The 27,011-nt window shown below is 56.3% G+C and overlaps 1 protein-coding gene across 1 annotated transcript in view; it reads left to right on the top strand.

Moving 5' to 3' along the window:
• The first annotated feature begins 4,287 nt into the window (after positions 1–4,287).
• SLC16A2 (solute carrier family 16 member 2) overlaps positions 4,288–27,011 on the top strand; it is a 34,731-nt gene continuing 12,007 nt past the window's right edge. The window contains exon 1 of the mRNA XM_048318635.1: positions 4,288–4,633. Coding sequence (XP_048174592.1) covers positions 4,288–4,633 — 346 coding nt within the window. The remainder of the gene's footprint in view (positions 4,634–27,011) is intronic.

Raw genomic sequence — 27,011 nt, 5'->3', positions numbered from 1 at the left:
TCGGGTTTGCCATGAGCCAACTTTGTGCCATGCTGGAGGTGGGCAGTGCCCCCCACCCTCCAAAGTGAGGAGCTGATGGGGGATTCTCTTGGCCCAGGGAATTCATTCTGTCACTGGATAAACTATGCAAATGTCAGTTAATAGCAGTAAATTAATGAACCATAGGAAAAACTTATCCTGGGGGTGCATCCACAAACTTTTTGCCAGTGATTCCCTGAACCCCTCGGGGTTTTAAGCAGCTTGGGGTCAAGGATGGCTCCCACATCAATGACACTGGGGACAAACAGGCCCAGTGGGGCCCAGGTGAGCACCCAGCCCCAAACCCCACGATTCCACCAGCCCTCCATCCACCCCACTCAGCTCAGCAAGCCAAAGGCTGTGCAATCTGGAGCGGGATGCCAGGAGGCTGCCAAAGCTCTTTGTTTTGGGTTGTGGACCCCCAGCTGGCACAGGAGGAGGTGGCGGGTGCCGTGCCACCGCCGCACGCGCCCGCCTCCCGCGCAGGCTGCTTCGAGGGCTGAGGTAATCCTGGGTAATTCCTGACTGCCATGGAAATGCCTCCGGGCCACGATGATTATCGCTGTAATTAGCCTCTCTGATTTTTCTTGGTGTTCTATAAAATATTAATTTACAGCTGGATCCTTGCCTCCTTTGTGTGCCGGCTCGCGCTCTTCCCATCAGCAGAGCATCTCTGGCACCTCGTGCCGAGGTCCTGTGGGGTTACACGGCAAGGCTGGGGCGGCCGCTGGCGGCTGCGTCGTGGTTGGGGTTGGTGGGGCTGGGCAGGAACTTCCACTTCCCCACAGGAACATGCCCTTGTAGCTCCTAGTTCAAAGGAAATACGGAAAACCGGTGAGGCACGCTCAGAAAATGCCCTCCACACCTCTTCAGCTGGATGGTGGAAGGTGAGCAGGAAGCTGTGTGGCTCCAGGAGCCCTTTAACACAACACAGACCCACCCTGTTCCTCTGTTTGGGCCAGAAATAGTGGTTTCGCTCAACTGCATGAAAAATCAGGTAGGGCAGCAGCATCTGAGCAGCACCATGTTCCCCACCCAGCCTGGAGTGACCGGAGTGGACACGGTGCTGTGATTTCCACTGCCAAAATGATGCCAAATGTGGGATTCAGTGGCACGTGGTGCCCTGAAAACCCACTGCTCACACCAGCACTTGTAAGTTGCCTCCTTTTTCAGCCAGACTAAGTAGAATCGACTCTAATCTTGCTGAAAAGGTGGAAAATGCCACCTCTAATATTTTTGATCCCAAACATTGGGAAGGTCAGGCAGAGGAAGGATGTTGCAGTGTGCTGATCCTCTCTCTGCCTTCTCCCTAGGACAAGCCTTGGGCTCCAGACATTGCATTCCAGCATCCCTGCCAGGGGGTGAGTGCTGCCACACCCCTAAGGCTGCCCCCGAGCCACTTACTCCTCTGGGACAGTGTCTCTGCCAGGCCAGATGTAGCAGCTGCCTTAACTACAGCTCAAGTCTAAAGAAAGGAGCACTGCTAATGACAGGAAGGGGTTGTGCCCAGCATGTGAATGTCTCTGCTTGCCACCAGAGATGTTTTCCCAGAGCTTTTGGCCAAGCAGCAGATGCTGCCAGCGAGGTTTTGTCCTCAACACAACCCTACATGTCCCCATGTCACTAAAACAAAGCCAAGTTGCAGAGCCACTGGGAATTTGTATTCTCCGAGGCCACGTCCCCTGCAACATTTCCAAGGTGTTTGCACAGATATTTCCATTCGGTCACTCCTTCCCTCCTGCTAAACCAGGCACACACATCGTGCAGGAGCCAATCCCTTTGGCAGAGGCCCTGGCACCATGGTTTGGAGCCAAGCACACGCTGCTGACAGCCATGCCTCACCCCGGTGGCCAGGGGCTCGTCAGCTGCGACACGAGGTGCTCCCTGTCAGCTCTCCAGGGATGCCAGATGTGGATCTGGAGAGCCTGGCTGTGCTGCTGCCATCCACCACATCCCTCACCGAGCTGGCAGGCTCAGGGCTTTGAGGAAAACCATGTGGCACACGCAGAAGGGTGTTTCAGCAGAGAGTTCAACCAGGGAAGAGCAGCTTTATCTGGTTTTTCTCAGTGTTTCTTTCATCTTGTGGTTATGAAGCCACAGAGCCTCCAGGAGGGATGCTCCATGGTCTCACAGCAGTTCCTGCCTGAGCTTCCCAGAGCTTCCCAGGCTGCACCTCCCTCCTGGATGAAACCTCCATCATCTCACCCAGCCCAGACTTTTAACCCCCACTTTTTTGCCCCCTCTGTGATTTTACTCCCCAGTCTCACTGGTGCAGTCCAGCCCAGTGATGCCTGGGCCAAAAACCCTCTGTCCAGTCACCGTGCAGCCAACATCCTGGAGAGATGCTGCTCCCTGGGTTTTGTGTCTGGCTCAAGGTCCACAGGAATATGAACCTCCTGCTTCGCACTCTGTGAGAGCCTCCTACATCTCTGGAGGGAAGAAGTCGCCATGAGATGAAGTCTCCATTTCTGCGGCAGCGGGCTCTCCCACCTCTCTCGCTGCTGTTTCTAATCCAGCCTTGCTTTGCTGCTGTGGAGAATTAACATTTTGGGGGGCAGCTTCCCTGTGCACCACCTGAGGTACCCCAGATCCCCTCTCTCTCAGCTTGCAGGGGCTTAACAAAATAAAACCAGCAGGCCGGGAACCTCAGCCGGCTTTCTGGTGATACGGATATTAAAATTGAGCTGCTCGTTGTGTCGGCAGAGGGCAGTGGAAGATGCTTCCAAACCTCCCAAGCCTCCCCCGGCCGCGCTGTGGAGATGGGGATCCGGGGAGGAGACTCCACCAGAGAGGAAGGGAAATAAAAATGCAGTTCCTCCAGCAGCGAGGCTGACCTGAGCGCGGCGTTACCGCCGGGCACCCCACCGGGGAAGGGGGATTTGGGCTCATCCATCGGCGCCGCGCCCAAGCGGGAAGGCGAAGGAAGGAGACCGCGTTCCCCACCGGCGCATCCCTCCAGCTCGGGTCTCGCCGACGCTCACAGAGGCTGCTCAGAGCCAGGCAGAGCCACTGCTCCTCATCCTCTGGCTGGGAGGAAGCGGATGGCGATGGAGCTGGCAGTGATTTGCCGGCGGGAGCAGGCGCGAAGGCCGAGGAGAGGTTTTCCTGGCTGTAGTCGTGTCCTAGAAGGGTTCTCCAAGCCCGGCGAGCCGCAGCACGTAGACAAAAGTCTTCCCAGCCCGCAGCCCGTGCCGGGTGCTGCTCTCCGGCTGCGGGAGAGGCAGGGCGATGGTGCGGCCCTGCCGCCGCCTCCCTGCCGGCTCCGCACCCTGCCCTGTAATTAATATCCCTGGAGGTAAAGAAAGAGCAGCGGGAGGTTGGGATGTATTATTTTACTCTGATAGGAATCTGACACTGACACAAGCCATTAGGGGAAAGAAAGAATAATAACTCAAGACTTGGCATATATGAAAGTGTAAATACCTTCAGCGTGTGAAAAGACAGGCTTTAATATATTGGTGGGTTTGTAATTATTTATTGAAAGAAGAGAAAAGGCAGAGCTTGCTGCAAAACAAGGCAGAGACGAGGGAACAGCTCCCAAAATCATTGAATTTGAGTGGCCGCCGCTATCCCGCCCGGAGAAGGCAGCGTGGGGTGCCCCGTGGCCCCGGGAACAACCCCGCTGCCGGAGTGATGTTGGCGGCTCCCCCCAGCAAGAAGCCGCGTTGGTGTCACACAAACGCTCCCCGAACTTTTCGGGGTAGGGCACGCCAAAAATCCCACCGGGGGTCCCCGGCGTGGAAGGAAGCGCATCCCCTCGCCGGGTGCTCGCCACCTGCTCGGGCGGCTCCCGGGGCTTCGCTGCGGGGCGGAGGGGAGAGGCAGCATCCCCCGCCCGGGCCACCGAGAGCCCCCCGGCCGCGCCAGCGGGATGCCCCCGCACCGGGGGGGAGCTGTGCGGGGCCGGGGGGCAGCGGCGGCTCCCCCATCGCTCCCCGCCGCCCCCCGCGCCCCGCCGGGCCCCGCGGGGGCGGCGCTGGCGGGGGCCCGCCCCGGGCCGGGCCCGCTGCAGGATGCGGCGGCGGGGGCGGCGCGGCGGCTCGGCGGGCGATGCGGGGCCGCGGCCGGGCCCGGGGCCGCCTTTGAGCGCCGCGGGGGGACGGGAGGGGGGCGCGGGCGGGTGGGCGGCCCCCGCCGCAGGTAGGGACGAGGGGGCCGAGCGGCGCGATGGAGGAGGAGGAGGAGGATGGAGGCGGCGGAGGGGAGGCGGGGAGTGAGGCTGCGGCAGGAGGGGGCGGGCGGGGGGGCCGGCCGGGGGGGGCGGCGGGCATGTGGGACCGGCTGCGGGGCAGTCGGGCGGCGGGCGGCGGCCGGAGCGCGGCCGCGATGGCGCAACGCGACGAGAAGGTGCCGGCGGCGGCGGCGGGCGAGAGCGAGCCCGGGGCCGGGGCCGGGGCCGGGGCCGGGGCCGGGGCCGCGGCTGAGCGGGGACAGAGCGGGGCCGCCGCGCCCTTCCAGCCCCCCGAGGGCGGCTTCGGCTGGGTGGTGGTCTTCGCCGCCGCCTGGTGCAACGGCTCCATCTTCGGCATCCACAACTCCTTCGGGATCCTCTACATGATGCTGCAGAGCGACCTGGGCGAGGGGGAGAAGGACCCGGCGCTAGAGTTTAAAACAGGTACGGGCTCCGCGGCCCCTTCCCCGGGCAGGGCAGGGCGGGCGGGGGGTGCCCGAGCGGAGCGGGGGAAGGTGCGGCGGCGCGGCCGGCGCTGCCTCCCGGAGCTGGAAGCTCCTTCTCGGCTGTGTTGAACCTCGATTGCTCCCTGCCCCCTCCATCCTCGTAGTCGTGGCTATATTTATCTCCGACAGCATCATGTGTTTCTAAGCTCCGATGTACTCAATTAAAAGTAATTCGGCTGAAAAACACGCCCTTAGCTTGTCCTGCCGGTGTGTCTTGGGGTAAAGCAGAGCAGCGCTGGTGAATCAGCTGCTGGGTGTGAGCCACCCCCTCTAGTTTTCTTTATTATTGTTCTCTTTTATGGGTTTTCAAGCTTTCTATCTGGCTGCCTTATGGGCCGGGGGTGGCTGCAGGAGAGCATCTGCCTGGCTGCCACGCTTCCTCCGAGCCGGGTCCATTCAGAGGGACAGCCGGCACAGGGCAGGGCTGGCAGCGCCGCCTGCGCGGTCACTCCGAGGGCAGCGCGGGGTCTCCAGCACTTAACATCCCTGAAAAGCAAGATCCGTGGGCAGCAGCCAGCTGTGTGTTTCAGTAGGACCCACAGGCCCGGCCAGGATGCAGACTGGGTAGGGTTAACGTGGAGAAAAGGGATATTTCTTGCTGCCAAGAGCCTGCTGTTGAAGTAGACTTGGCAGAGGGACACCAGCCTGCTTGTGTGGTGGTCCCAGCTGGACACCGGTGTCGGGAGGCCCGGCCTTGTCCCAGGCCCTGCTATCCTCCCTGGAAGATCATATCCACCCCTGTGATGGACACCTGTGGCCCACCTTGCTCTCATCTGCGGGGTGGAGACGAGCACTTGGCGTTGAGGGAACCTGCTTGTGGTGCTGTCCTGGCTCTGGGGGGGACGTGGGCAGCAGCCAGGAACCAGGACTGTGCTGGGGAGAGATGAGTGCCAGGGGTGTGTGAGGACCTTAAAGCCTTGTTTTGGGGACCAGCGTTGCCTGCGTTCCCTCCCTCAGCTGCCGGCGAGTGCAGCGGGGAGCGCGCCGGGATGAAATTCATTACAGGATCCACCACATCTACAATCCCAAATTAACTCTGTGATACTCTCACCAGGGAAACGATGCGACCATGTAATTACGGGCAGTAACGGAGTGCCACAGAGAGCTGTGGACGTGTGGCCAGTCGTAATTAGGGTGATTGATGGGCTGGGAGTGAGTGTGTGCGCGCGTGTGATGCCCAGGAAGCTCATAGTGTAGCTCTCTGTTTCCTGCTGCCTGTGATTGTATCTAGAAAGCCTAAGGCAGGGCTCTAAAGGTAGAAGCGGTAACAAAAGAAATTAAATACTGCAAGTTCTGGTGGTTTAAAGGCTCTGTGCCCAAGACAGAGGTTGTAGGAGTCAGCATCTGCCTTTTGCTCCTGCCATCTATTTATTTAAGGCTATGACCGAACAGAGGCCTCGAGAAAGAAGGGCGTGTGGGTGTGCGAGGTGAACCCAGGCTGGGTAATTAAATTGCCTGGGTGACGAATATATGCATTTTGGTCTGGGTGCTTAATGAAGAGGCCGTTAATGAGTCGTGGCTCCGGGGTTGCGGTGCCGAGGCTCCGGCGGCGGCGATGGAGCCCATCTGCGGCACCTCCGGGGCTGCAGCTGCACTGGCTGGGGCCGAGGGCAGCGGGGTGCAGCCTGGGGCCCCCCTCCAGCCCTTCCTCCCTTGCTCCCACCCCTCCCCGCTCAGCATTGCATAATTTCCCCGCGGCGCTCGTTTGCATGCAAACATAATCAGGAAAATATTGTAGCTCCTTTCCAAGGGCTAAGTGATATGGCCTTCCTGAAAAGACCGGTGCTGTCTGTTTGTCCTCCGACGTCACTCTGAGCCCGCCAGCTGCAGGCAACAGCCAGACCCCAGGGAGCCCCTCATCCCCCGCCAACCCGGAGCAGCTTGGGAGGATGAGGATCCGCTCCCTGCTCCAACAGCGGCATCCAGTATGGCTGTGGGCATGGCTCAGCCTTTTGTCTCTGCTCTTAAATCTCCTCCAGGTCTCGGGGAGGTGGGTTTGTATCAAAGAGGGGCTTTGGAGGCAGAATGGGGAGTAATGGTGTCAGCTGGTCAGGCATCCCTTTAAAAATAGGGTTCTGTTTATGCTAAAGCGGGTGCTAGTCGGCACTGAACAATAGCCGCCCCGGCTATAATTATCAAGGTTTATTTCTTGTTTGCATTGGTCACGTTTTCTTGCGTTTGATCTTGAGAAACGCAGGATCCGTGGAGTTCAGGTCTGGGGTCAGGCTTTGAAAACAAACCCTGTAGCAGCAATGCATCGAATGCATAGGCTCGGCTCTTTAGAGAAATATACTGTGCTGCCTATGTCAACAAGCACGGCGGGCTGGGGCGGGCGGGCTGCTGCGACCACCGCGTGCCCCTTCCCCGCGGGACGCCAGCGCCGGGGCCTTTGCGAGGCACACTCTGTGCTTTCGGGTTTGTTTTCTTGCGGGGGGAGTGGAGGAATGCTGAGACCGGAATAAAAAAAAAAAGTAATAATATACATGTGAGCACTCGGCCAGGGAAGAAATCCAGCTTTGCTGGAGAGGTGTTGAGCGATGCTTGAGGGTGTTTTCTGGGAGAAGAGTGGTGATGTTTCCCTCCGGTTGTACAAGGCTCGTTCCACTGCTGAGGGATCCACGGATCCATGGCTGCCCCTGTGCTGGTCCCGCAGTGAGGGCTGACCCTGAGCCAAGGGACAGAGCAGCCATCCCAGCACACTCATCTTCCCCAGCTCCAACAGCCCTTCTGAGTGGCAGCGCAGTCCTGGGGAGCATTAACTGGGCATTGACCTTCTTACATCACTGTCTGCTCTGGCGCTTCTTACATCACTGTCTGCTGCCCCAGCCTTGGGAGAGAGGACCACAAAGTGACCTTGTCCCTGTCCAGGGCTGTGCCCTCAGCCAGAGAGGTCCTGCTTGCACTGAGCCACCTGAGGGTCCCAGAGGGTGGTCCAGCTAGCCGGGGAGAGCTGGGAGGGTGACACTTTTTGGTGCATCTTTTTCCTCCAAACACATCCTTGGTGCCGTGCCCGAGGTCTGGAAAGCCCTTCTGGGACAGCCTGCAGAGACACATAGATTTTTTTTTTTAAAAAGGGTCTATTTATCTTTTTCTTCTCCCCTCCTCTGCTTTGTGTCAATATCCCAGGTATAGATTAACTCTCTTCGCTTAATATTTAATGTTTTGGTTCCTGGAAATGGAACTGAAAGCAATCAGAGAGGCGGCCTGAGGAGCTGGTCTGGTTTGGCTGCAGCTCCTCTGAGTGCATCCCTGTGTCCATCAGCATCCTCTGATCTGTGTGCAAGAACCTGGGGAGCAGCTTCCCCCCTTTAGTCCAGCTCCAGACAGGGAGCAGAAGCTGCTGGAGCTCCCTGTGCTTAGGGAAGCTGGATGGTGCATGGCCCACAGTCCTTGGCTGACCAGATCCTGAGGCCAAGGCAGGGCTGATGCCACCTTTACTCCTGAATTCCCATCTGTTCTGCCGGGGAATTTCTTTGTGCTGATTTCACATTGTTAGGACAGGTGAGCACAGGTGGAAAAGGCTATTTTTACTCCAGTGTTGTAATGCAGGCTCGGTAAGAAAGAGTGAGTTTGTTTTCTGAAATAAAGCATTTCAGTGCTAACAGTCACATGAAAGAGGGGGAGGAGAAGTCATGGGCTCCTCTCTGGGCTGAGGAAGATTCCGTGGGTGGGTGAGCATGGCTGGAGCTCCAGCAGCTGGGAAGAGAAATCCCAAGGTGAGGGTAAATCACAGAGTGCCTTGTGTTGGAAGGGGCCTTAAAAATCACCACATCCCACCCCCTGCCACGGGCAGGGACACCTCCCACTGTCCCAGGCTGCTCCCAGCCCCAATGTCCAGCCTGGCCTTGGATTACAGGGACCCAGGGGCAGCCCCAGCTGCTCTGGGCACCCTGTGCCAGGGCCTGCCCACCCTCCCAGGGAACAATTCCTGCCCGATATCCCATCCATCCCTGCCCTCTGGCAGTGGGAAGCCATTCCCTGTGTCCTGTCCCTGTTCAGCTCTCTTGGAGCCCCTTTAGAGGAGGGGGAGAATCCCCTCCCTCCACATTGTTTTTGATTGCAAGAGGTAATTCCTGGAAATGATCCCAACTAAATTGGGATGATGGGGTCATCGTGCAGTGCTGGCACTGGGAGGCTCCCATCTTCTGGAGGTGACACTGTGGTTGTCACCTTCTTACCCAAATCTGCAGGATTTGGAGCTTTTATTAACTGCCAGGGTGCTGTGCTGGCCCTGTTTCACAGCTTTGTTGGCCGAGGGTGCCGTGGAGCTCAGCATTCCTGGGGCCTTTCCCATGTCCATCCGGGTTTCCAACCCTCCTCTAACCCCAGGGAGGGATGCACTGATATGAACTATATTTACATAGCCCAGATGGGGATGTAAATCCAGCAAAAAGAGATAAAAAAGACGTTTTTACTACCTTGCCCTGCCAGCTGGGGAGTACAAAGGGCACCATGGAGCTTTCCCAGATTTACTGGGGGTTTCCCATGGTGGGATGCCAAGGTGCCAGCACCAGGCTCTGCCCCAGCTCAGCTGCCTCTGTTTTGGAAGCTGGAGTTTGTGATTGCAGGGAAACGGGGGAGTTTTAGAGGAACTGGGGTTTTGCCTGAGCTGATTGCAAGGTGCCCTGTGAGATAAAGCAGCCTGAAAAGCAAACAAAGCCCAGTCATGTTGTTAAACCTGGTTCTTGGGAGCGATTAAGGTTATTAGGAGGCCGGAGTGCTGTTTCTAAGGGAGGTTCTTGTTTTTCAAGACTGCAGGGGCCCTCTCAGCCAGCACATTTGCCATTTTAGTGGTTTTTAATTTACTTTTAAGTGTCCTTCACCAGCCAGCCAAGAAGATGAAGGGTTGTATTTCCTGGTGGCCATTGTCCTTGAGTGGTGGCAGCTCCTGTGACCTTGCTGTGGCACAGGAAGAAGTGGGACATGGAGTTGTGCAGTTGGTTTGGAGTTTTTTGGTCCTTTCAGTTGCAACTAAATGAACAAAACCACCTCCACTTTGTGGGGTTTGGATTGTAGGTTAAATTTGGAAGGTGCTGAGTTGCAGCTCCATCACTGAGACTGGGCTGGGAGCAGGAAGAGGATGAGGCTGAGGAGGGATTGGAGGGTGAAGAGGTGAATGTTGCAGGTCACAGGGCTGGGATGGATGTGGAGGCACGAGGTGAGATGGGATGTGATGCAGTGCAAGGCTGTGGGGCTGCAAAGGAACCGTTTCTTTTCCTGTTTTAGGGAGAAACCCACAAGTTTGGCAAATCACCCTTTAATTTCCTTTAAACCCCTCAGCAGCTGGAAGCCGACCATCAGCTGGGATAGTTCACATCCAACACCTTAAAATAGACCTAACTCATCAGCTTGGGCCAAACCCCGCGGCCGGGAGGTGCCGCTGACCTCGCTGGCAGTGCCCGGGGCTGGCTGTGCATAGCTCAGGTGGGCATTGTCACCTGCCCGTGTCCCTGGGACAGCCCCTGTGGCTCTCCCTCCTTACCCAGAGTCTCCAGACACGTCTGTTCACAGGGATTATCCCACTTACAAGGCAGCACCATCAATCATCCCATCCTGCCTCATATCAGTCTTCCAGAAAATCTGGTGGCGTGAGGGGGACCGTCAGGATCGGTGGATGTGGAGCCGAATTCCCTGTAGGGCAGTTTGGGGAAGGAGGAATTACCTGGGTTTCCACTTTCCCAAGGCTGAATTTTGTATCCCATGGTGTGCACGGGGGAAATTCCCTGGGTGGCAGCAGACCAGCCCCGCTCCTGCCGTGCTGACGGGGAGGTGACCCCGGCGGGATGGTGGCACTGCCGCTGTGCCTGGCAGGATTTGGCACCATCTGGATGCGAGCCCAGAGTAGCCTTTTGCTGTTGTATCCCAGGGCCCTCAGCCCTGGCACATGCCAGCAGCAGGGGGCCAGCGCAGCCCGGTGAGGTGACACGCGGCACGTGGGGACATTGGCGGCGTTTGGGGTGGTGCCATGGGCAGTTCCAAAGCTGTGCCCCCTTGCTGGACACAAATGAGGCTCCACCCTGGCTCCGTAATCATGGAATAGGTTGGAAAAGGCCTCTAAGAGCATCGGGTCCAACCATATTGGGGTTCTGCCCACTGTTGGCTGCTGTCTGGGTGCCATACGGAATTCTCTGGCACGTCACCAAATACCTCGGTCTCTCCCACTCCCTTTTTTTGGAACGATCACCCCTCAGGTTGATCTCTTATGAGCGGGTCAGAGCATGGAGGAGGACGCCAGAACTTCCCAGCTGAGACAGAGGCCACACACCCACATCCTGCAGCCGGTGGTTTCCCCGAGGAATCACTTTTTCCTGCGGAATCACTTTTCCCTGCATCTCCACAACCTTGACCCTGTGCATCCCATGGCATCACCACGGCAATGGGCAGCAACAGGACCGGACACCAGCACAGCACGTGTGCAAATACGCTGCTGCACCCATTACAGCAGCGATTTGTTGGGTTTTCCCTTCCTCTTCCTCGAAGGATTGATTATTGTCTATTGCCAGGCAAGGAGATGCTGCCCTCTGGCACTCAGCCCTGCTGAAAGAGGCCTGGTGGAGAGGGCTGTGCCAGGCTGGGCATGGCCGGGGGCCGTGCCCGGCTGTCCCGCCGGGCGTTGCCGTGCCCGCCGCGGGCACCGGAGCGCTCGGTTCTCCGCGGGCCCTTTCCGCGCATCCACCCCGAGACGGTCGGGGCGGTTGCAAAACCCGCATGACGTGCGCTGGGAATTGCTGCAACACGCTCGCAGGCGCGAGCCATTCCAGCCTCTCCCCGGCACCTCGCACAACAGGTCCTGCCAGCTCCGGGGCCGGCGGGACGCGGCGCTGCCCGCACGCCCTGCCCGCTGCGCTGCGCTGCCCGCCCGGAGCTCCGGCCGCGGCCAGCGCCGCTCCGGCCTCCCTCGGATACCTCCCGCGGGCAGGGTGCCACAGCCCTGCATTCCAGCAGCACGTTTGCGGGGTTTTCCCTCCGCCCCCGCCCTTGCCCTTTTAGTCGTAGATCCCTAAAAAATTACGCGATGCACCAGCTTGCCCCCTGTCCCCAGCACATCCTTCGAGAGCTGGAGAGGGGTGAAACACGGGGGAAAACCCTCGGGAACAGCTGCCGGGTCCCAGCCCCGTGCCCGTGGCCAGTTGTTTTGCTGGAACTCATCTTGGGTATGCTTGGCAACCGTGCTGTGCCGTGCCGTGCCACCCTCCGTGCAAGGAGCGGCCCAGCGTGCTCTGAGCAACCTCCCGGCCGCATGTGGGATCACCGAGAGGACGCTGTGGCAGGATGGCAGCCCCAGCACCCCTCTGCGTACCCCAGCGGTGCTCCATCTCGGGGATACCCTGCACCTCCATCCCTGCACCCCGCAGGGTGCTGGCAGAGGAGGATTGGACCACCCTGCTGCAACGGGAGCTCCCGGCGCCGTGGCCCGGTGCAGGCACCCCAGTGCCAGGTGGGGAGGGTGCTTTGGGGTCTGTGCTGCCAGCGGTGTGGTTTTGGGAGAATCTGGTCTGCAAAACCTCACGCTGGAGGAGATGAGCTCACCAAACCCTGCTCCTCCGCATCTTTGGGAATTTTTTGGCTCTGAGGTTGGATTTAGCAGCTCAGTGACGGGTTTTGCTCGCTTTGCCAAGGCCGTGTTGGACAGGGTTTTGAGCAGCTGGTCCAGTGAAGGTGTCCCTGCCCATGGCAGGGGGGTTGGACCAGGATGGTCCCTTCCCACCCAAACCATTCCATGATTCCCTGCAGAGCAGCTGCCTCTCCCGGGGCGGGAAGCCCCGCGTGCTCCGGAGTGGCTCAGGCGCTCAGTGCATGGGCTGACTTGTTGGGGTTCGCCCCGGGCAAACACCGGGGCCCTTCTCAGGGAGCAGAAACAACCCTACCACAGCGCCTGCAGCCAAGGAACCTGCTCTGAGCACCCACCCACCACCCCATTCCGGGGACCAGCTGGGCCGGGGACTCCAGGGCACGCGGCTGCCCTGCCCGGTGGCATCCCCAAAGGCCCTTTTCTCGGTCATCTCACATCAGGCACCAAAACAAAGCTTTTGTTTCAAGCTCTTGGCCTTAATCTGTCCGCCTGCAGATCCTGTGCGTAAAAGGGAGGCAAAATCCTTCCCTCTCGGGGGATGTGGGTGTTTGCCAGGGAGCCGGAGGGGTTTTTTTCCACAAACCCTGTGCAAAGCAGTGGGAGCTCAGTGGATAAACCTGGAGCTCACTGAGGTGGGAATCACATCTGATGGCAACTCCTTCAGTGAGGATTGTGTGTCCCATGCTCCGTCTGATTCGAGTCCGACAGAAAAGTATCATCTGTGATTAAAAATTGACGGTAATTACATAATGGGTAGGCACCAGATGATGCCCAGACAAGCTCCCTCCTGGGATTTCCCAACTTTTGGAGTGTTTGCAATCATCCTAAAGAGCTTCCTTCTACCAACGGGGGGGTGGGAATTATTGATTTTACGGCAGCACCCAGCACAAGGCTCAGCAGCGGCACTGTGGTCACCAGAGCCTGGCTGTGGCCACCCTGCCTGCCCCGATAGCTCTGGGACATGTTCAGGCACAAGAGATGGATCCCCCCCCAGCCTCGCAATGGCAATAAAAATATAATAAATTAAGAGAGAACAAAAAAATAAGTGAGTAAAGCTGCTTTTTGGGTCTTCTGGCAAAGCGAGCAGAGCGGTTGTAGCCGTGTGCTTACACTGTGACCGGTGACGAAAAGGCAACGTCACGATGTTCTCGGTGGTGGTGATGCCATGAAGGTTTTTTGCCTTTTCTTTTATACCTGTTATATCTTTTTTACAGCTTCTGTCTCAGTGCTTTTTGCCTACATTCTTGGACTTGTTTGTCAAGCTAAGAGACTAAACATTTTAGAAGCTTCGTAGTTAGGGATCAGTGTGCCCCAGAGCCCAAGGTCCTCTCCAGAACACATTCTGTAAACCAAGATAGAACCATCCAGGGGAAGGTTCCTTGGGGAGGGGGGCTCACTTGAGCCTCTCATTGGGGAATTTTTGATAGATCTGCTAATTAGTAACACCTATAATGTTACACCAGATCTTTTGGGTGCATTTTTGCGGAGTGCATTTTACTTGACCTGGACGTGTGCACCTAAGGATCCTTAAAATAAATACCGAGGTAAAATCCCTTTTCCCCTTCTAACTGTGTTTGACTCTTGATTTTAAGACCAGGAAAAGGCATCAGTGGGCCAGCTATTAATCTGGGTATTTCAGCAAAACCCAGTTTGTTTCTAAAGAGTTGTGGGAGCGGGGACAAGTGGGGGTGTGGGGAGCTTGTCTGGGATTAAACCTGCCTGAGAGCCAAGCACGCCAAACTCGCGAGCCCAGGGAGAGCTTAATTAAAGTCAACGGAGAAGCATTTCCAAGAAAATAATACAGGGTATTTAAACGGGATATTTTCGTTCTGGGCCCAGAACGTCTCCTTTTTCCCCCTCTTCGGTGTCAACTTTAATAAAACAAAATGAGATCTCCAAGAAAAACAAATTGGCGCTCTTAAAAGGCGCTGCGGAGATAAAAATCAGTAACAGTGTTGCTGGTAACACCTTGGGTTATTAAAACGGAAAGAATGCTAACGATGCAAATCGCACCAGCCTTTCTTGTGGCTGCTCCCCAGCGGGAGCCTGCTCGCCCTGCGAGGGGGGCACGGGCACGGTGCCCCTCACCGTGGCCCCCGGGCTGGGGCTGCAGGGGCAGGGAGGCTTTGCCCTTCACTGGCCAGGGGGATCGGGGCGTGCTTGGGAAATGCTCGCACAGGGGAAGATTTTGGAGTTTTCTTTCCCAAGGTTCTGGTGGCAGCTCCCCAGGGTCAGGGGAGGTGCTGAGGTCAAACAGGAAAAGGCTTGGAAAAATTGCAAGGATCAGGATTCAGGGGACACCAAACTTAAAAACAGCTGAAATCGGGGCTGGTGTTGTTGGGAAGATGCCACAGCCCATCAGAGCTCCTTCAGAGGTGATGAACATGTGGATGGAAATACCAAGTTGGGCTTTTTATAGCCTGAGAGCAGCTGGGTGTGGCTTTGCTCCCCATGCCAAGGCACCCCAGTGGAAAACTGGGGTCACCTCCTCCAAAACCAGTGCCCCGATCCCACTGGTGCAGCTGGATCCCACACCGAAGGGCTGCTCTCACAGTGCCCTGGCCCGTGGCAGGCTCTCCCGGCTGCCTGGCCTCGTGTTGCTCCCCAGGATGCTGGAGCAGGGATGTGGGAAGGGCTGGGAGAGGCATTGGTGACGGGGGTTTGGTCCCTCCACCATCTGCTTCTGTCTTCCCACAGCCAGAGTGGCTCCAGAGCTGCTCCTTTCACTCCATGTGCTCCCATCCTGGCCAGGGCTGATCATCTCCTGCCTGGGAGCTGGCGGTGGAAGTGGGGCAGTGCACAGGCACAGGGGTGATGCTGCTGCCCCGGGTTTGGCGGGGAGGAAGCTGCTGTAGGGTCCCATCTGTCCACAAAGCAGGAGAATCCTTTTGGGCAGGGTGCCTTTAAAATGCCCAGGGTGATGCAGTGGAGGCCAGCTCCTGCTTTGCTGCTTTGCCCAGCTGCCTCAGATAAGGCAATTACAGCTTTATCACTTAATTGCAGAGGATAATAGTAAGAGAGGTATCGCGATAGGCCGTTGCCAAGGAGGCAATATCGGCCGTGTTGGGCTCTTGTTTTTGTTTTTTTTTTTAATGTAAATGTAATGTAAATGCACTGGATCCCCAGCAGTGCTGCAGGTTTGAGGTCTTTGCAAGGCTCCTCCTGCCTTTTCCCCTCCATTCCCCTACCCAGGGGGAAATTCAGCATTGAATGGAAGCTGTGCTGACTGCTCTGATGCCAGGGAAGCTTCTTCAGAATTGGTGAGAAACCAGCCTGGGAGGGGAAGGGGTGAGGACTGACAGGGATGTTGTCAAACACTTTGTGGGCAGCTTTTCCCTCGCACCTTGGGAATGAGATTTCCATCCCTTGCAGGTTTTTCCTGTCCTGCTCAGCAGGTGTGGGGTGCACGCTCACAGCCGCACGAGGGCATGGGGCCAGTGCTGGGGGTCTGGATGCCCTTGGGAGGGACAGCTGGGAATGAATCCTAAAGCCCTTGCACCAGGCTTTTCCAATCTCAGTGTCACGTGCAAAGTGCTCGATTGCTGCCCTGGAACCCAGATGGGAAAATGAAAATTTTATATTTGGCAACTCTTCCGCAGCCTGCTGGGGTGGTGTGGGAGAGGTGAGAGACATCGGCTGCGATATCCAGAGCTCTGCTTGTCTCTGACTCACGTGGTCCCAGTTTTCCACTGTCCCAGTGGAACTGTGGAGGAGGCTGAGCACTCCCAGCGTCAGGATTTGGGGCATTTCCCCACCCAAACTGGCCTGGCTGGTGCTTTTGTGCCTTGAAAATGGGAATTTTCAAGACCCAGGGTGGGTTTCTCACCAAGAACTAAAAGTTTTGCCTTGCTTGCCCTGATGTCTGCAGGGTCAGGTGATAAAAACTCAGGTGTTCTGGGGGCAAGGGATGGTGTCACAGGCTTTTAACTGAGAGAGCTGAAACTCCCTCAGGATCTGCACTGTAGGGGAGGGCCTTTATTAAGGGAGATCCATATAAAATCCAGTGTGTTGCCCAAAGCTAAGAAATCGTGGCAGATTTTTTTTTAAGCTGTTAAACTCTGCCCCGCTTCAGTTCATCAACCAAAGCGTGAACCAAAGAGAGGAGGCACTTCAGGTCCTGGTCTGACCTCTGTGCCTGGCTGTTAACTCCTGCTGGCCCATCCTAATCTCCATCTGGAGATAAGATTAGCCCCAGAGCTCATTTCCTTCCCTTGGGACAGCATCCTCCCAACCCCAGGGTTCCCAGCCCCACCATCTGCAGCCTCCCCCTGCCACAGTTTGTGCTCCCCATGCCTCATAAACAAAAATGACGAAAAAAAAAAAAAACAAAAAACCCACAGAAAACAGTTTTTACAGCAGGGAGAGTTTTTCCACTCCACAAAGGCGGTTGTTTAGATTTTTATTGCCGGATGAAGAAGGACGGAGATAAAAAACAACCCTAAAAGCTGTTGGGAAGATGATGTGAGGCAGAGCAGCATGGAAAGCCATGTCTCTGAAGGCTTTAATGTTTCCTCTGCTTCCAAATCAGGAATCAGCTATTGCTAAATGCCCAGCATTGCCGGGTGATTCCAGCCCCTGGCCACGTGCCGACACTTTCTGCAGCAGGTAACTCCTGCTTTATCACCCGACTGCACCGGGGCAAAGCTTCCCCTGAGCGCTGGAGTTCGGGAAGACGATGAAGAACCAAGCGAGCAGGATGTGGCGGGGCTGGTGGGGAAGCAGCAGGTTGCTGGCCCTGTTCCCCATTAGTCAGGGTGACGAGTCGATCTCCTTTCCCATTTTCTTATGAATGAATCAGTTTTGGCTCGGCCCGATGGTCAGACTGGTTCAACGAGAAGCAGCTGGTATCAGTCCCATTAGCAGAGGAGACAAAACCCAGCCTCTCCCAGGCTCTGCAAACTCCGTGTGATCCCGACAGGCCCGCGGCTGCCAGCACTGACAGCGGCACTGCCGGGGGTTCGGCTCCTCCATCTCCCCATTCCCTCCCAGCTCCTGGGCACAATGAAGCTTCGTGGACACTTCAGAACAAGTGTGGATGCACACGGGGTCCTGCATCCCGAGCCTTCTGCTCTCCAAGTGCATCAGTACTGCAGCAGGGATGTTTTTAGGGGACGGTTTCAGCTCCGGGGTGCCTGTGGTTGATGTGGGGAGCACGATTTGGCTGTGTTTGCTGTTCCGCTCAGAGTCGGTCCTTGGCCAGTGAAAAATGTTTGACATTTTGTCACAACTTCAGCTGGAGCAGTTGGGATTTGGGAACCCTCCCTGCCAGGACACAGGGGCACCGGTGATGCGTGGCTGCCTCTGCTCAGCCCCGTCGTGAGGATTTGCCGTGGTGTCACTGCTCTTCTCTTCACTGCTGGCACCCAGCACCCCTGCCCTGCTCTGCCTGTCCCTGATGCCACCCCACGAGCTGTGCCAGCTCCCTTGGGAAGGGGCTGCCCCGTGCCAGGATCACTGCAGAGGCTGAGGAATCTGCCGAGGCCTTGGGAGCAGCATCCCCGGGGCTGTCACAGAGCACGGGCGGGCTGGTGTCCTCCAGCACATCCCCGTGGAGCGGGCCTGGGGAGAGCAGAGGGGTTAGACCCACCCCACTCCTGGGGCTTTGCATTCCAGGGCTGCCCCTGGCTCCTCACATCCCTCCACACCCCAAAGTCCTGGCAGGCTTCAGCTCCACGCTGCTGAATCCTCTCAGCACCGGCTTTTCCCTTTGCCCCTGAGCATGGATGGCTGAAGTTGGTGCTCAGGCAGCTGAAAACAAGCCTGGGGGCCGTGGGGTGTGTTCCCTACAGCAATCCCACCCTTGGCACATGTAGGACAGGGTGAGTTTTGTAGGGACAGGGGTAGTTTTGATTCCCAGCCCCACCCCCAAAAAGCCGTATTTCCATGGGGAGGAAGAGGAGGCTCCCTGGCCACAGAGATGGGGTGCGGGGCTTTTAACCCTGACTCGCAGCACCAGACCTCACCCAGTAACTGACAGAAGCCTTCATTAACCTGCCCTGTTGTTTATTCCCATTTCAAAGCCCTTGATGCAGCAAAAAGCGAAGGCATTTCCTCGGGAAAGCACATTAATGTTTCACCTGCCTTCGGAGCCCTTTGCTACCGGGGCACTTGGAGTGGTCCGGGCTGTCCCCAGTTCCCCTCGGTCTCGTTAAACATTGTGTGGCTCCCAGAGAGCTCTGCCTGTGGCTGTCGTGTGGGCTAAAGCCCTCGGGGGCTCGCTGTTTAATTTATGTGGATATGTGAGCGTGAGCACAGACCCACACACGGCTGTTGTGGGTTCATGGATCGCGGATCCCCGTCCGAGGGGCAGCAGGAGCTGCGGGGCTCGGGGCTGGGTTCCTGGGATGCGGATGGGAAGCAGGGGGCTCATCCCGCAGGGAACCCCGGCACCTCGGCCGCGGCTCTTCCCCGCCTGCCCCGAGCACCCAAGGGTAGGGCTGGCCCTTCCCCGAAGCCAGCCGGCGTCTGAAAAACTTTCAAATGAGCGCAGGTCAGCCAAAAGTGACAGCCCGTTGGCAAAGGGGTGTAACCTGCTTCTTGCTGGGCTAAAAAAAAAAAAAAAAAAAAATTAAAAAAAAAAAAATTAAATAAAATAGTGCTTGTTTTCACTTTCCTTTAGCGATCGGATTTGCCTAATGACAGCCTGGTCTATTCTTCTGAGCTATCCAGTTGTTTTCAAATGTGATCTTTAAGGTAAGGAAGCTCCAAGAGATTAAAATCACATGGATATTTTACTCTTCTTTTGCCCTCTGGGTGTCTGGTTTAATGAAGATACTCAAGTGTTGTGTCATCTGGGGATCTTTTTCCTGGTCCGTAGGCTCCAGGAGCACTATCCAAAGGCACTGGTGTCTGTGCTGCACACCCGGGGGAAACTCTCCAGCACTGGAGCAAGAAATAATCTCCCGATGGCCACCAGGAGAAGAGCCCAGATGTTCCACCACTGAGCTGCTTTGTTCCACAGACACTGTGTCAGCCCAGGGTGCTGCCCTGGCTCTGTGCCTGTCCCAGGGCTCTGCTCAGCATGCTTGAAAGTGGCTTTCCTTCATTTATTTTGATTTTTTTAAGAGATTCTCTCTGTTGAGGAGGGTCCTCAGTGTGGTCAGCCATCACCTCGTGTCCCTCATGCCACGGGAGGGTTGGGGCTGGGGCTGAGCCCAGGGACAGTCTGGGGGAGCCACCGGTGTGGTGGGAGAGCTGAGGTGGGAAAGGCCGTGGAGGGAGGTGTCACCTCCTTTGGGAGGGAACCTTGGGGGCAAAACAACTTAAAAACCACCTGGCACAGCCTGGGGAGGGGCCTCCCCTCGGAAAGCACCCGGAGCAGCCACCACGATTTTCCCTTTCGTATTTCCAGCCCCGTGCATCGTCAGGTATTGGGCAGACTTTGTCTTCGGGGCAATTTGGGCTGTGTTGGGTGGAAGCAAATAAGTAACATAACTGAAATATTTTGGTAATGTTGGGGTGGGCGGCTCTGCCCGGGTGCCACAGGGAAGGAATCCCAGCCCTCTCCATTTCGGGATGTTCGCTCCAGTGGGGCTGAGGCTGAGGTTACCGCAGCATTTTCCCCTCTGGAGCTTGGAGGGCTGTGGGGGGTGGCTCTGGAGATGATGCGGCAGGGCAGAGCTGGCAGTGCCAATGGAGCGTGTGGTTGGCACTGGGAAAAACACAGGGATGTTTTCTTCCCATCTCATTCACCCTGGGGGTGCTCCAGCCTTGGCTGATGGGTGTTTGGGATGTTTGGCTCTTCCCACACCATTCCCATCCTCATGGCCATCTCACAGAATAATAGAATCACAGAATGTCCCAAGTTGGAAGGGACTCTCAAAGATCATCCAATCCAACTCCTAGACCTGCAAGGACACCCCAGCAATCCCATCCTGTGCCTGAGAGCGGTGCCCAAACACTCCTGGAGCTCTGGCAGCCTCGGGGCCATGCCCCTGGGGAGCCTGTTCAGTGCCCACCACCCTCTGGGGGAAGAGGCTTTCCCTGATGTCCAACCTAACCCTCCCCTGACACAATTTCATGCCATCCCCATCCCCATTTCCATCCCCATCCCCGTCCACCACACAATGGGAAAGGATTGAGCTTGACTGGGAGATGTGGAAGAGAGGAGGGAGAATGTGCAGTGCTGAAACCTGGGCTGGGGTTGTTCCTGAGAGAGGACAGAAGGTGCATCACTGCCTTCAGCTCCCCAAAATGTTGCAAAAACCGAGGTAATTGTGTTCTCTGTCCAGTGAGGGACAGGTTGCAAAGCTTTGCAGCAGGGAAGGTGTTGGTTGGGAGAAATACTTGAAGACTAGCCCTTGTCTAGGGGAAGGTGTAGATATATATTAAACACCCTGGAGGCATTGAAAAGATGTGCTGATGAGGCACTTGGGGACATGATTTGGCGATGGGCTTGGCAGTGCTGGGTTAACTGGGTTAACACTGGTAGGACTCAGTGGCCTCAGAGAGCTTTTCCAACCTAAACGACCCCATAATTCTATGATTCCAAGACTGGAGATGCCCACCACCAGAGAGTTTGGGGAAAAGGCTGGTGCAGAAATCTGCCAGGACTGGCAGAAGGCCGCAGATGTCCTGCAGTGGCAATTATTTGTCTAAAAAACCAGTGCCTGGGCGGGTGAGGAGCTGTGGCCAGGGCTCCTGGGGTTGGTGTCCGGCCTGCTGGGACTCTCCCCTTAATGCTCAGGGCTGGCAAAGGGCTGGAAGTGTTTTTCTTTCTGAGTATCCCTTAATTAGCTGAAAGGGAAGGCTGACAAGGACCCAACTGGGAGGGAAAAAGATCTCTGTGAGCCTGTGACCAGCCCAACATTTCGCCTCCATTTATTTTCCGTGACTTCTTTGTTTTCCCCTTTGAAAAAACGGTGTTTTTCATTTAACTGCTATTTATTTGCTGGTAAGTGGAAGGAATTCAGCTGGGATCAGCCTGGCTCCTGCCAGCGACTGGAGTTGGAAAGTTTCCGTGGGGGAGATGTAAGAGCAGAGCAGGGGGGTTGTTTTCCACCCGCCGCCGGTCCTCGCTCTGCGGGTCCCTGGGTCACAGCCAGCCAGGTTGCGTGGGTTCAAGTCTCCTTTTTTTGCTGGGATGTGGACAAGTGCCCATGGGAGCTGCGGTGGGAGGAGCGTGGAGCTGGGCCGCGGGGTTCCTTCTTCTCCTCGCTGTTAATGGGAAACAGAAGATGGCTCGGGAGAAATTTGGCAAAGAGGGAAACTTTTCTGTCTCTTCCAGCTTGGAAAAAAGCATCCTTTCTCACCCCCGTCTCACCGCAGAGGGAGGAGGGCTCCCAAACACAGCCCGGGAGGGGTTGGTGGGAGGGCGGCAGAGGAGACAGAGAGTGCCCAGTGATTTCACTAGGATGGAGCAGCCTTGGACCACCAGCTCTGTTGTGGGAGGGGAGCGCAACCTGCCTCCCATTGGTGGCCAGGATCCATCCCATCTTCTCCCCGAGGCATCAAGGGTTTGGGATGCCCCAGGTGCTGGGGGTTTTTGGGATCCTGTGTGTCAGGTATGATGCCACCATGTAGATGGAGATGCAGTGGTGGATCAGTGCCAGGCACTGGCTCCTGTAGGGATGCACGTGGAGCCTGTGCCTGGCTGGGAGATGAACCCCTGACCTTGGCGTGAGGAGCTCTGTTGGCTTTGCCCCTCATCCTGGCCCATGAGCCAGCTCTGCTTCGCCATCTGCTCCAAGGCGTGTTGGCCGGGAGCCACAGTTCCGTGTCCTGGTGGATCACAGGGCAGGCCAGGCTGCTCTGGCCAGGAGCCACGGCTCCGTGTCCTGGTGGATCACAGGGCTGGCTGAGCTGCTCCAGCCAGGAAAAGCCACAGCAGCCACTCACATGGGGCAGCTGACAGGGCAGGGATCGAGGTGCTCCCAGAGTCATGCTCCAACCCTTCAGGACTTTCAGGTGTGCCCCCAAAAGTGGCAGCGCTCACCTGGATCACAGCCTGGGAAATGGTGGCTGGCTCTGGCTGATCACGTCTCCCAGCACTGCTGGCCCAGTTCTGGTGCTGCTTCTCGTGTCCTGGCAGGTGCCTTCCCCCTTCCATCCCTCCCTTCCCCCTTCCATCTCTCCTGCCCTTTTAGTGAGCAGGAGATGAAGCTTCAGGGCAAATTCCTGAGGCTCCACCAGCCCCGTCCCTCAGCTGCACTGTGTTCTCAGTTGTCTGTGGCTGCAGGAACTGGTTACCAGTTCTGCCAGTTACATAAGGTGGCCATGGTGGGGTTCAGAGGAGATGACACATTTTGGGGCTGGAGAAGCAGAAGGGGGTCTCACCTCAGTGTTGGGGACGGGGGATGGCCGTGGCGGGGTGTGAGCGCTGCGCTGTTCCCAGGCTTTGTGACCTTGTACCAGTGACTGGGGGAGGTTAATCATAGTCAAAGCCCAGTGAAGTTTGGCCAGGTCATGGCTTTTCCAAAGGACGTGCAGCAGTCGGTGGCTGGGGCCACAGCTGACCCACAGTGTCCCACCGGAGTTAATCATTGCCATCAGCTTTGGGACCTGCCTGGCTTCAGCAGTGGGAACTGTTTCCCCAAAAACACAGGGTGAGGGGCTTGGAGGAAACCCCAATCCACCAGGATGTGTTGGACTGGGAGAGCGATGTCCCTTGACCTTGACCCTAAACCAAACTCTAACCCTGATCCAGACCCTAACCCAAACCCTAATCCCAACCCTGATATTGCCCCTGTCCCTGATCCCAAACCTTTGCTGTCCCTTCCATTTTATGAGGTGGATATTGTGTTTATTGCCCTGTTGGAAATGGGATGACCTGGAGCAGCCACTGGCAGCCACTCAGGACCGCCCCTCTCTCGCTGTCATCTGCACCTGGAGCTGGACAGAGGGGAAGGATCTGATCTGCTTTGGTCCCCCAGATCCTGGGGGCTGCTGGTCCAGCCTCGAGCTGCTGTGTTAGGAGATGTGGCTGCTACTTCTGGGAGAGTGTAAATCCCAAATCACTCCACATTAAGCCCAGGAATCATGAAATTTGGATTCTGCCACTGTTGAGGGCAGGTTCTTCAAAGTGGAGCAGGGGGCTCTTGGTGGGTTCCCTACGGTGCTTTTCCCATCTTTCCACTTCAGGACTCCCATCCTTCAGTTGTATTTCAGGGGGACATGGAGGAGCATCGCAGCTGGGGAGAAAAATGTGTATTAAAGAAAGGGAAAGATGGACAAAATCAGGAGGTCTTGGCACTGTGTGTTTGGGAGAGCACCAGGATCCGGGGGGCAGCCAGACCCTGGGCTGGTGCTGCACTCACTGCTGGTGTCCTGATGCTGGAAGGAGGTTTTTATATATATATATATATACACACATATATATATATATAAAAATATATATATAAATACTTTCTTCTCCCTGTGGGTGTGTTTTGAAAAGGGGCTTGGGAACAATGAGGATTAACAAGCAGATAGAGAATTAAATGCAGGGTTTGAGTCTTCAAATGTGTGCACATTTCAGAGCGCGTGTTTGTGCCAAGATAAACTCCGTCAGGAATAAACATCGTTTTACATGAAAGGCTAATTACAGATTGGTGCTCCACGGGTGGGAGGAGGGAATTTTCACCAATTAAAATGGAACTTTTCTGTTTTTCCTAAAATTGCTGGAGGAAAACGCAGCCAGGGGCTGGCGAGGCGTTTGACAGCGCAGTCGAGGGGGGAGATGCTCTTCCCCAGGATTTGTTCCCCGCCCTCCCCCCAGTGCTAAAGAGTCTTTGCCAGTTCATTTGGGCAGGAGCTGCAGGAGGGCACTGGTTTTGCCCAGCGGCAGCTGAACGCCAAGACAGCCCTGGGCTCTCACCCAGGGAGATGGAACATGGGGGAACATGGACCTACCCAACATCCCTTGGACTCACACAGCACCGGGAGAGCTTGGAGTAGCAAGATCCTCGGCCTCCTTGGGCGTGTGGGTCACGGAAAACCATCTGGATGGGACACAGCCCGTGTTGAGGAGCTGTTATAGCTGCAGCTCCTGTTTGTTGGGTAACTTTAGTGTGTGGTAGGTGAATCATCCCTCAAAAATTGCAACCCAGAGGCGACGTGGAGAAGAAAAACCTTCCTGGCCTGTGGAGTGGAGTGCTGGGAAGAAAACTCCCGCCTGGGCACATGGTGGGTTTCAGCTGCAGAGCACATGCTGCCTTGTTGCTTTTGGATGGATTTCACAAGAATTTGCATTTCTGGATCAGTTCTGGAGCCTCCGAGGCTGAGGCTGTGGATGGGGAGGATGTGATACAGCCCAGAAACCAGCTCTAATGCCATTTTGCTCTAGCCAGGGTCGAGTTTTATGGGTTTGGAATGAAATGGATGCAAAATGTGGCTGGGACTGAGTTTCTCCGGGATGTTGAGCGCAGGAACCCCAAGCAAACACTCTGTGCCTGCTGCTTGCCAAGCAAAACCACAGATTTGTCTCCATCTCTACTTAGTGTGGCCACAGGGCAGCTCATTTTGGGACTTTTCTCTCACATAAGCTGGGATCTGTCACTTAGTGGTTACAGGAGGTGGCCTGGGCATCGGCTCTTAAAAGTCCCCTGCATCCTTGGGAGTGAGGGGAGGCAGAGACACACGATCAGGAGAGGTGTGGTGGGGTTTTTAAAGCAAAGTGCATTCCCCACCTGCTCTGCTCCAGTGCTCTGTGCTCCTGAACCAGTTTAAATCAGTGGTTTAAAGCTCCCCGAGGGCAAAGACTGGATTGACACTTGCTGGGTCTGATCACTGGGAAGCTGTTGCCTTATCCATGGCCATGGGATCATGGCACAATGACAGGAGTGTCCACTTCTACAACATTCACATATTTCCTTGCCCTATGTCCTAATACCACCGTGAACAGGGTACTGAAAGGGTCTTTAGCCAGACCTGGCCTTGAATAATTCCCCTGAATAATTCTATTTATTCCAATTTTCAGGCTGTTGTGGAATTGTTTTCAAAAGAGGGGGGGGTTTGGGGGGGAGAAGTCAGCCAAACCTGATAAAGGAGGACTTTGTTCTGAAGCTTTAGGGTATGGTACCAAGCAGGGCTTGCTATACAATTAATGAGTTTAGCTGGCTTTGAGCTGCACATGATGCACAGTGGCTGCCACCACAGTGCCCCACCACCACCAGCTCCCATCCAGAGAAGCCTGGCTGCTTCAGTTTGGTGCTCCCCTGCCTTGGTTTGGGGTTCCTCAGTTTGGGGCTCCACAGCTTTAGTTTGGTTCTTCCCAGACTTGGTTTGGGGCTCCTCAGAACCAGTTTGGTGTTCCCCAGCTTCAGTTTGGTGCCCCACAGCTTTGGTTTGGGGCTCCTCAGCTTCAATTTGCAGCTCCTCAACCTCAGTTTGGTGCTCCCCAGGTTCAGTTTGGGGCTGCACAACTTTGGTTTGGGGCTCCTCATCTTCTGTTCGGTGCTCCCCATCTTTGGTTTCTGGCTCTCAATTTGGTGGTGTCCAGGTTCAGTTTGGTATTCCTCGGATTTTGTTTGGGGCTCCTCATCTTCAGTTTGGGGCTCCACAGCTTTGGGTCTGGGGCTTCTCAGCATCAGTTTGGGGCTCCACACCTTCATTTTGGGCCATTCTGATTCTCCTCAGCCTCAGTTTGATGCTTGCCAGATTCAGTTTGTGCTCTCCACCTTCAACTTCGTGCTCCCCAGGTTTGATTTGGGGTTCCCCAGCTTCAGTTTCAAACTCCTCAGCTCTGTTTTGCTGCTCTCCAGCTCAGTTTCCCATCCCGCCGTGCATCGTGGTGTCCTCCTCAGCTCTGGCTTTTGCATCTGCCTTTATTTAAGCCGTGACCGTCCGTCCCTGGGACTGGCTCGGCCTGCGGGGGGTGTTGAGCACATGGGGCTGAGCCGCTGGGAGCGGTTCAGGCTTCGCTTTGAGAGCCCAGGGGGATGACGCAAATGGCTCTTCAAGGGCACGAGATGAAACAGCTGCTTGGTTTTCACTCCAGATGTGCTGTGGGAGCCCCGCCGAGGGGGGCACAGCCGCCTGCTCCCCCACAGCCTCCGCCTGGGAAGGGCCACGAGGTTGCCTGGCCTCCCAAAACTGCAGCCAGGTAGGGCTGGGGAGGGCTGTGAAGGTGCTTGATGAGGTTTGTCACAGCAGCAGAGCTTCCTTGTGCCTGGGATGAGTTAAAGAGTGATTTATCTCTTGTAGGAGAGGTGCAGAAGGTGAATTGCCTTTGGCTGCCTCATCTCTCCTCTGAGAAATGCCAGGTGCCTGGGGAAGGTGACCCTGTGCATCTTGTCCCCGTCCCCTCCAGCGGCCGCCCTGTCCCAGCTGCGCGGCGCGAGCGGGAGAAGCCGCGGGAAGCGAGGGAAGACACTTCCTCGAGCGGCGGATCTGAGGTCACCTCCTGGCCCTTGATCCCTCCAGCCCGGGGTATTTGGGTCAGCGGGGAAGCACAGCTGAGAGCGACGTCCCTTCCTCCTCTCTCCCTGGAGATTCGGTGTTAAAGGAACAAATAGGTTTGGCTTCAAGTGCCGCAGTCGGATTTTTTTAATGATGTTTTTTGCAACAATGAGCTAAATACCGGCGGGGTTTGGATCTGCGTCTCAGGAGTGGTGAGATTTTCTTCCTTTCTCACCTTCCTGCTCCCACCTTGCTCTGCTCTCAGAAACCTTTTTCTGCTTAGGACGATGCCAGCAACGGGGGAGTTTTTCATCCTGTTGGATGGTCTGGCTGAAAAGCAAGCTGATCTGGTGTCCAGGTGGGACCACCTGGACTGACCCTGGGAGCCCTGCCTACCATGAACACACAGATATGGTGCTCACTGCCC

Source organism: Corvus hawaiiensis, chromosome 14 (genome assembly GCF_020740725.1).
Source record: "Corvus hawaiiensis isolate bCorHaw1 chromosome 14, bCorHaw1.pri.cur, whole genome shotgun sequence".
Lineage (NCBI taxonomy): Eukaryota > Metazoa > Chordata > Aves > Passeriformes > Corvidae > Corvus > Corvus hawaiiensis.
The sequence above is the reverse complement of the archived record's forward strand: the minus strand, read 5'-3'. Positions and strand labels throughout refer to the sequence as shown.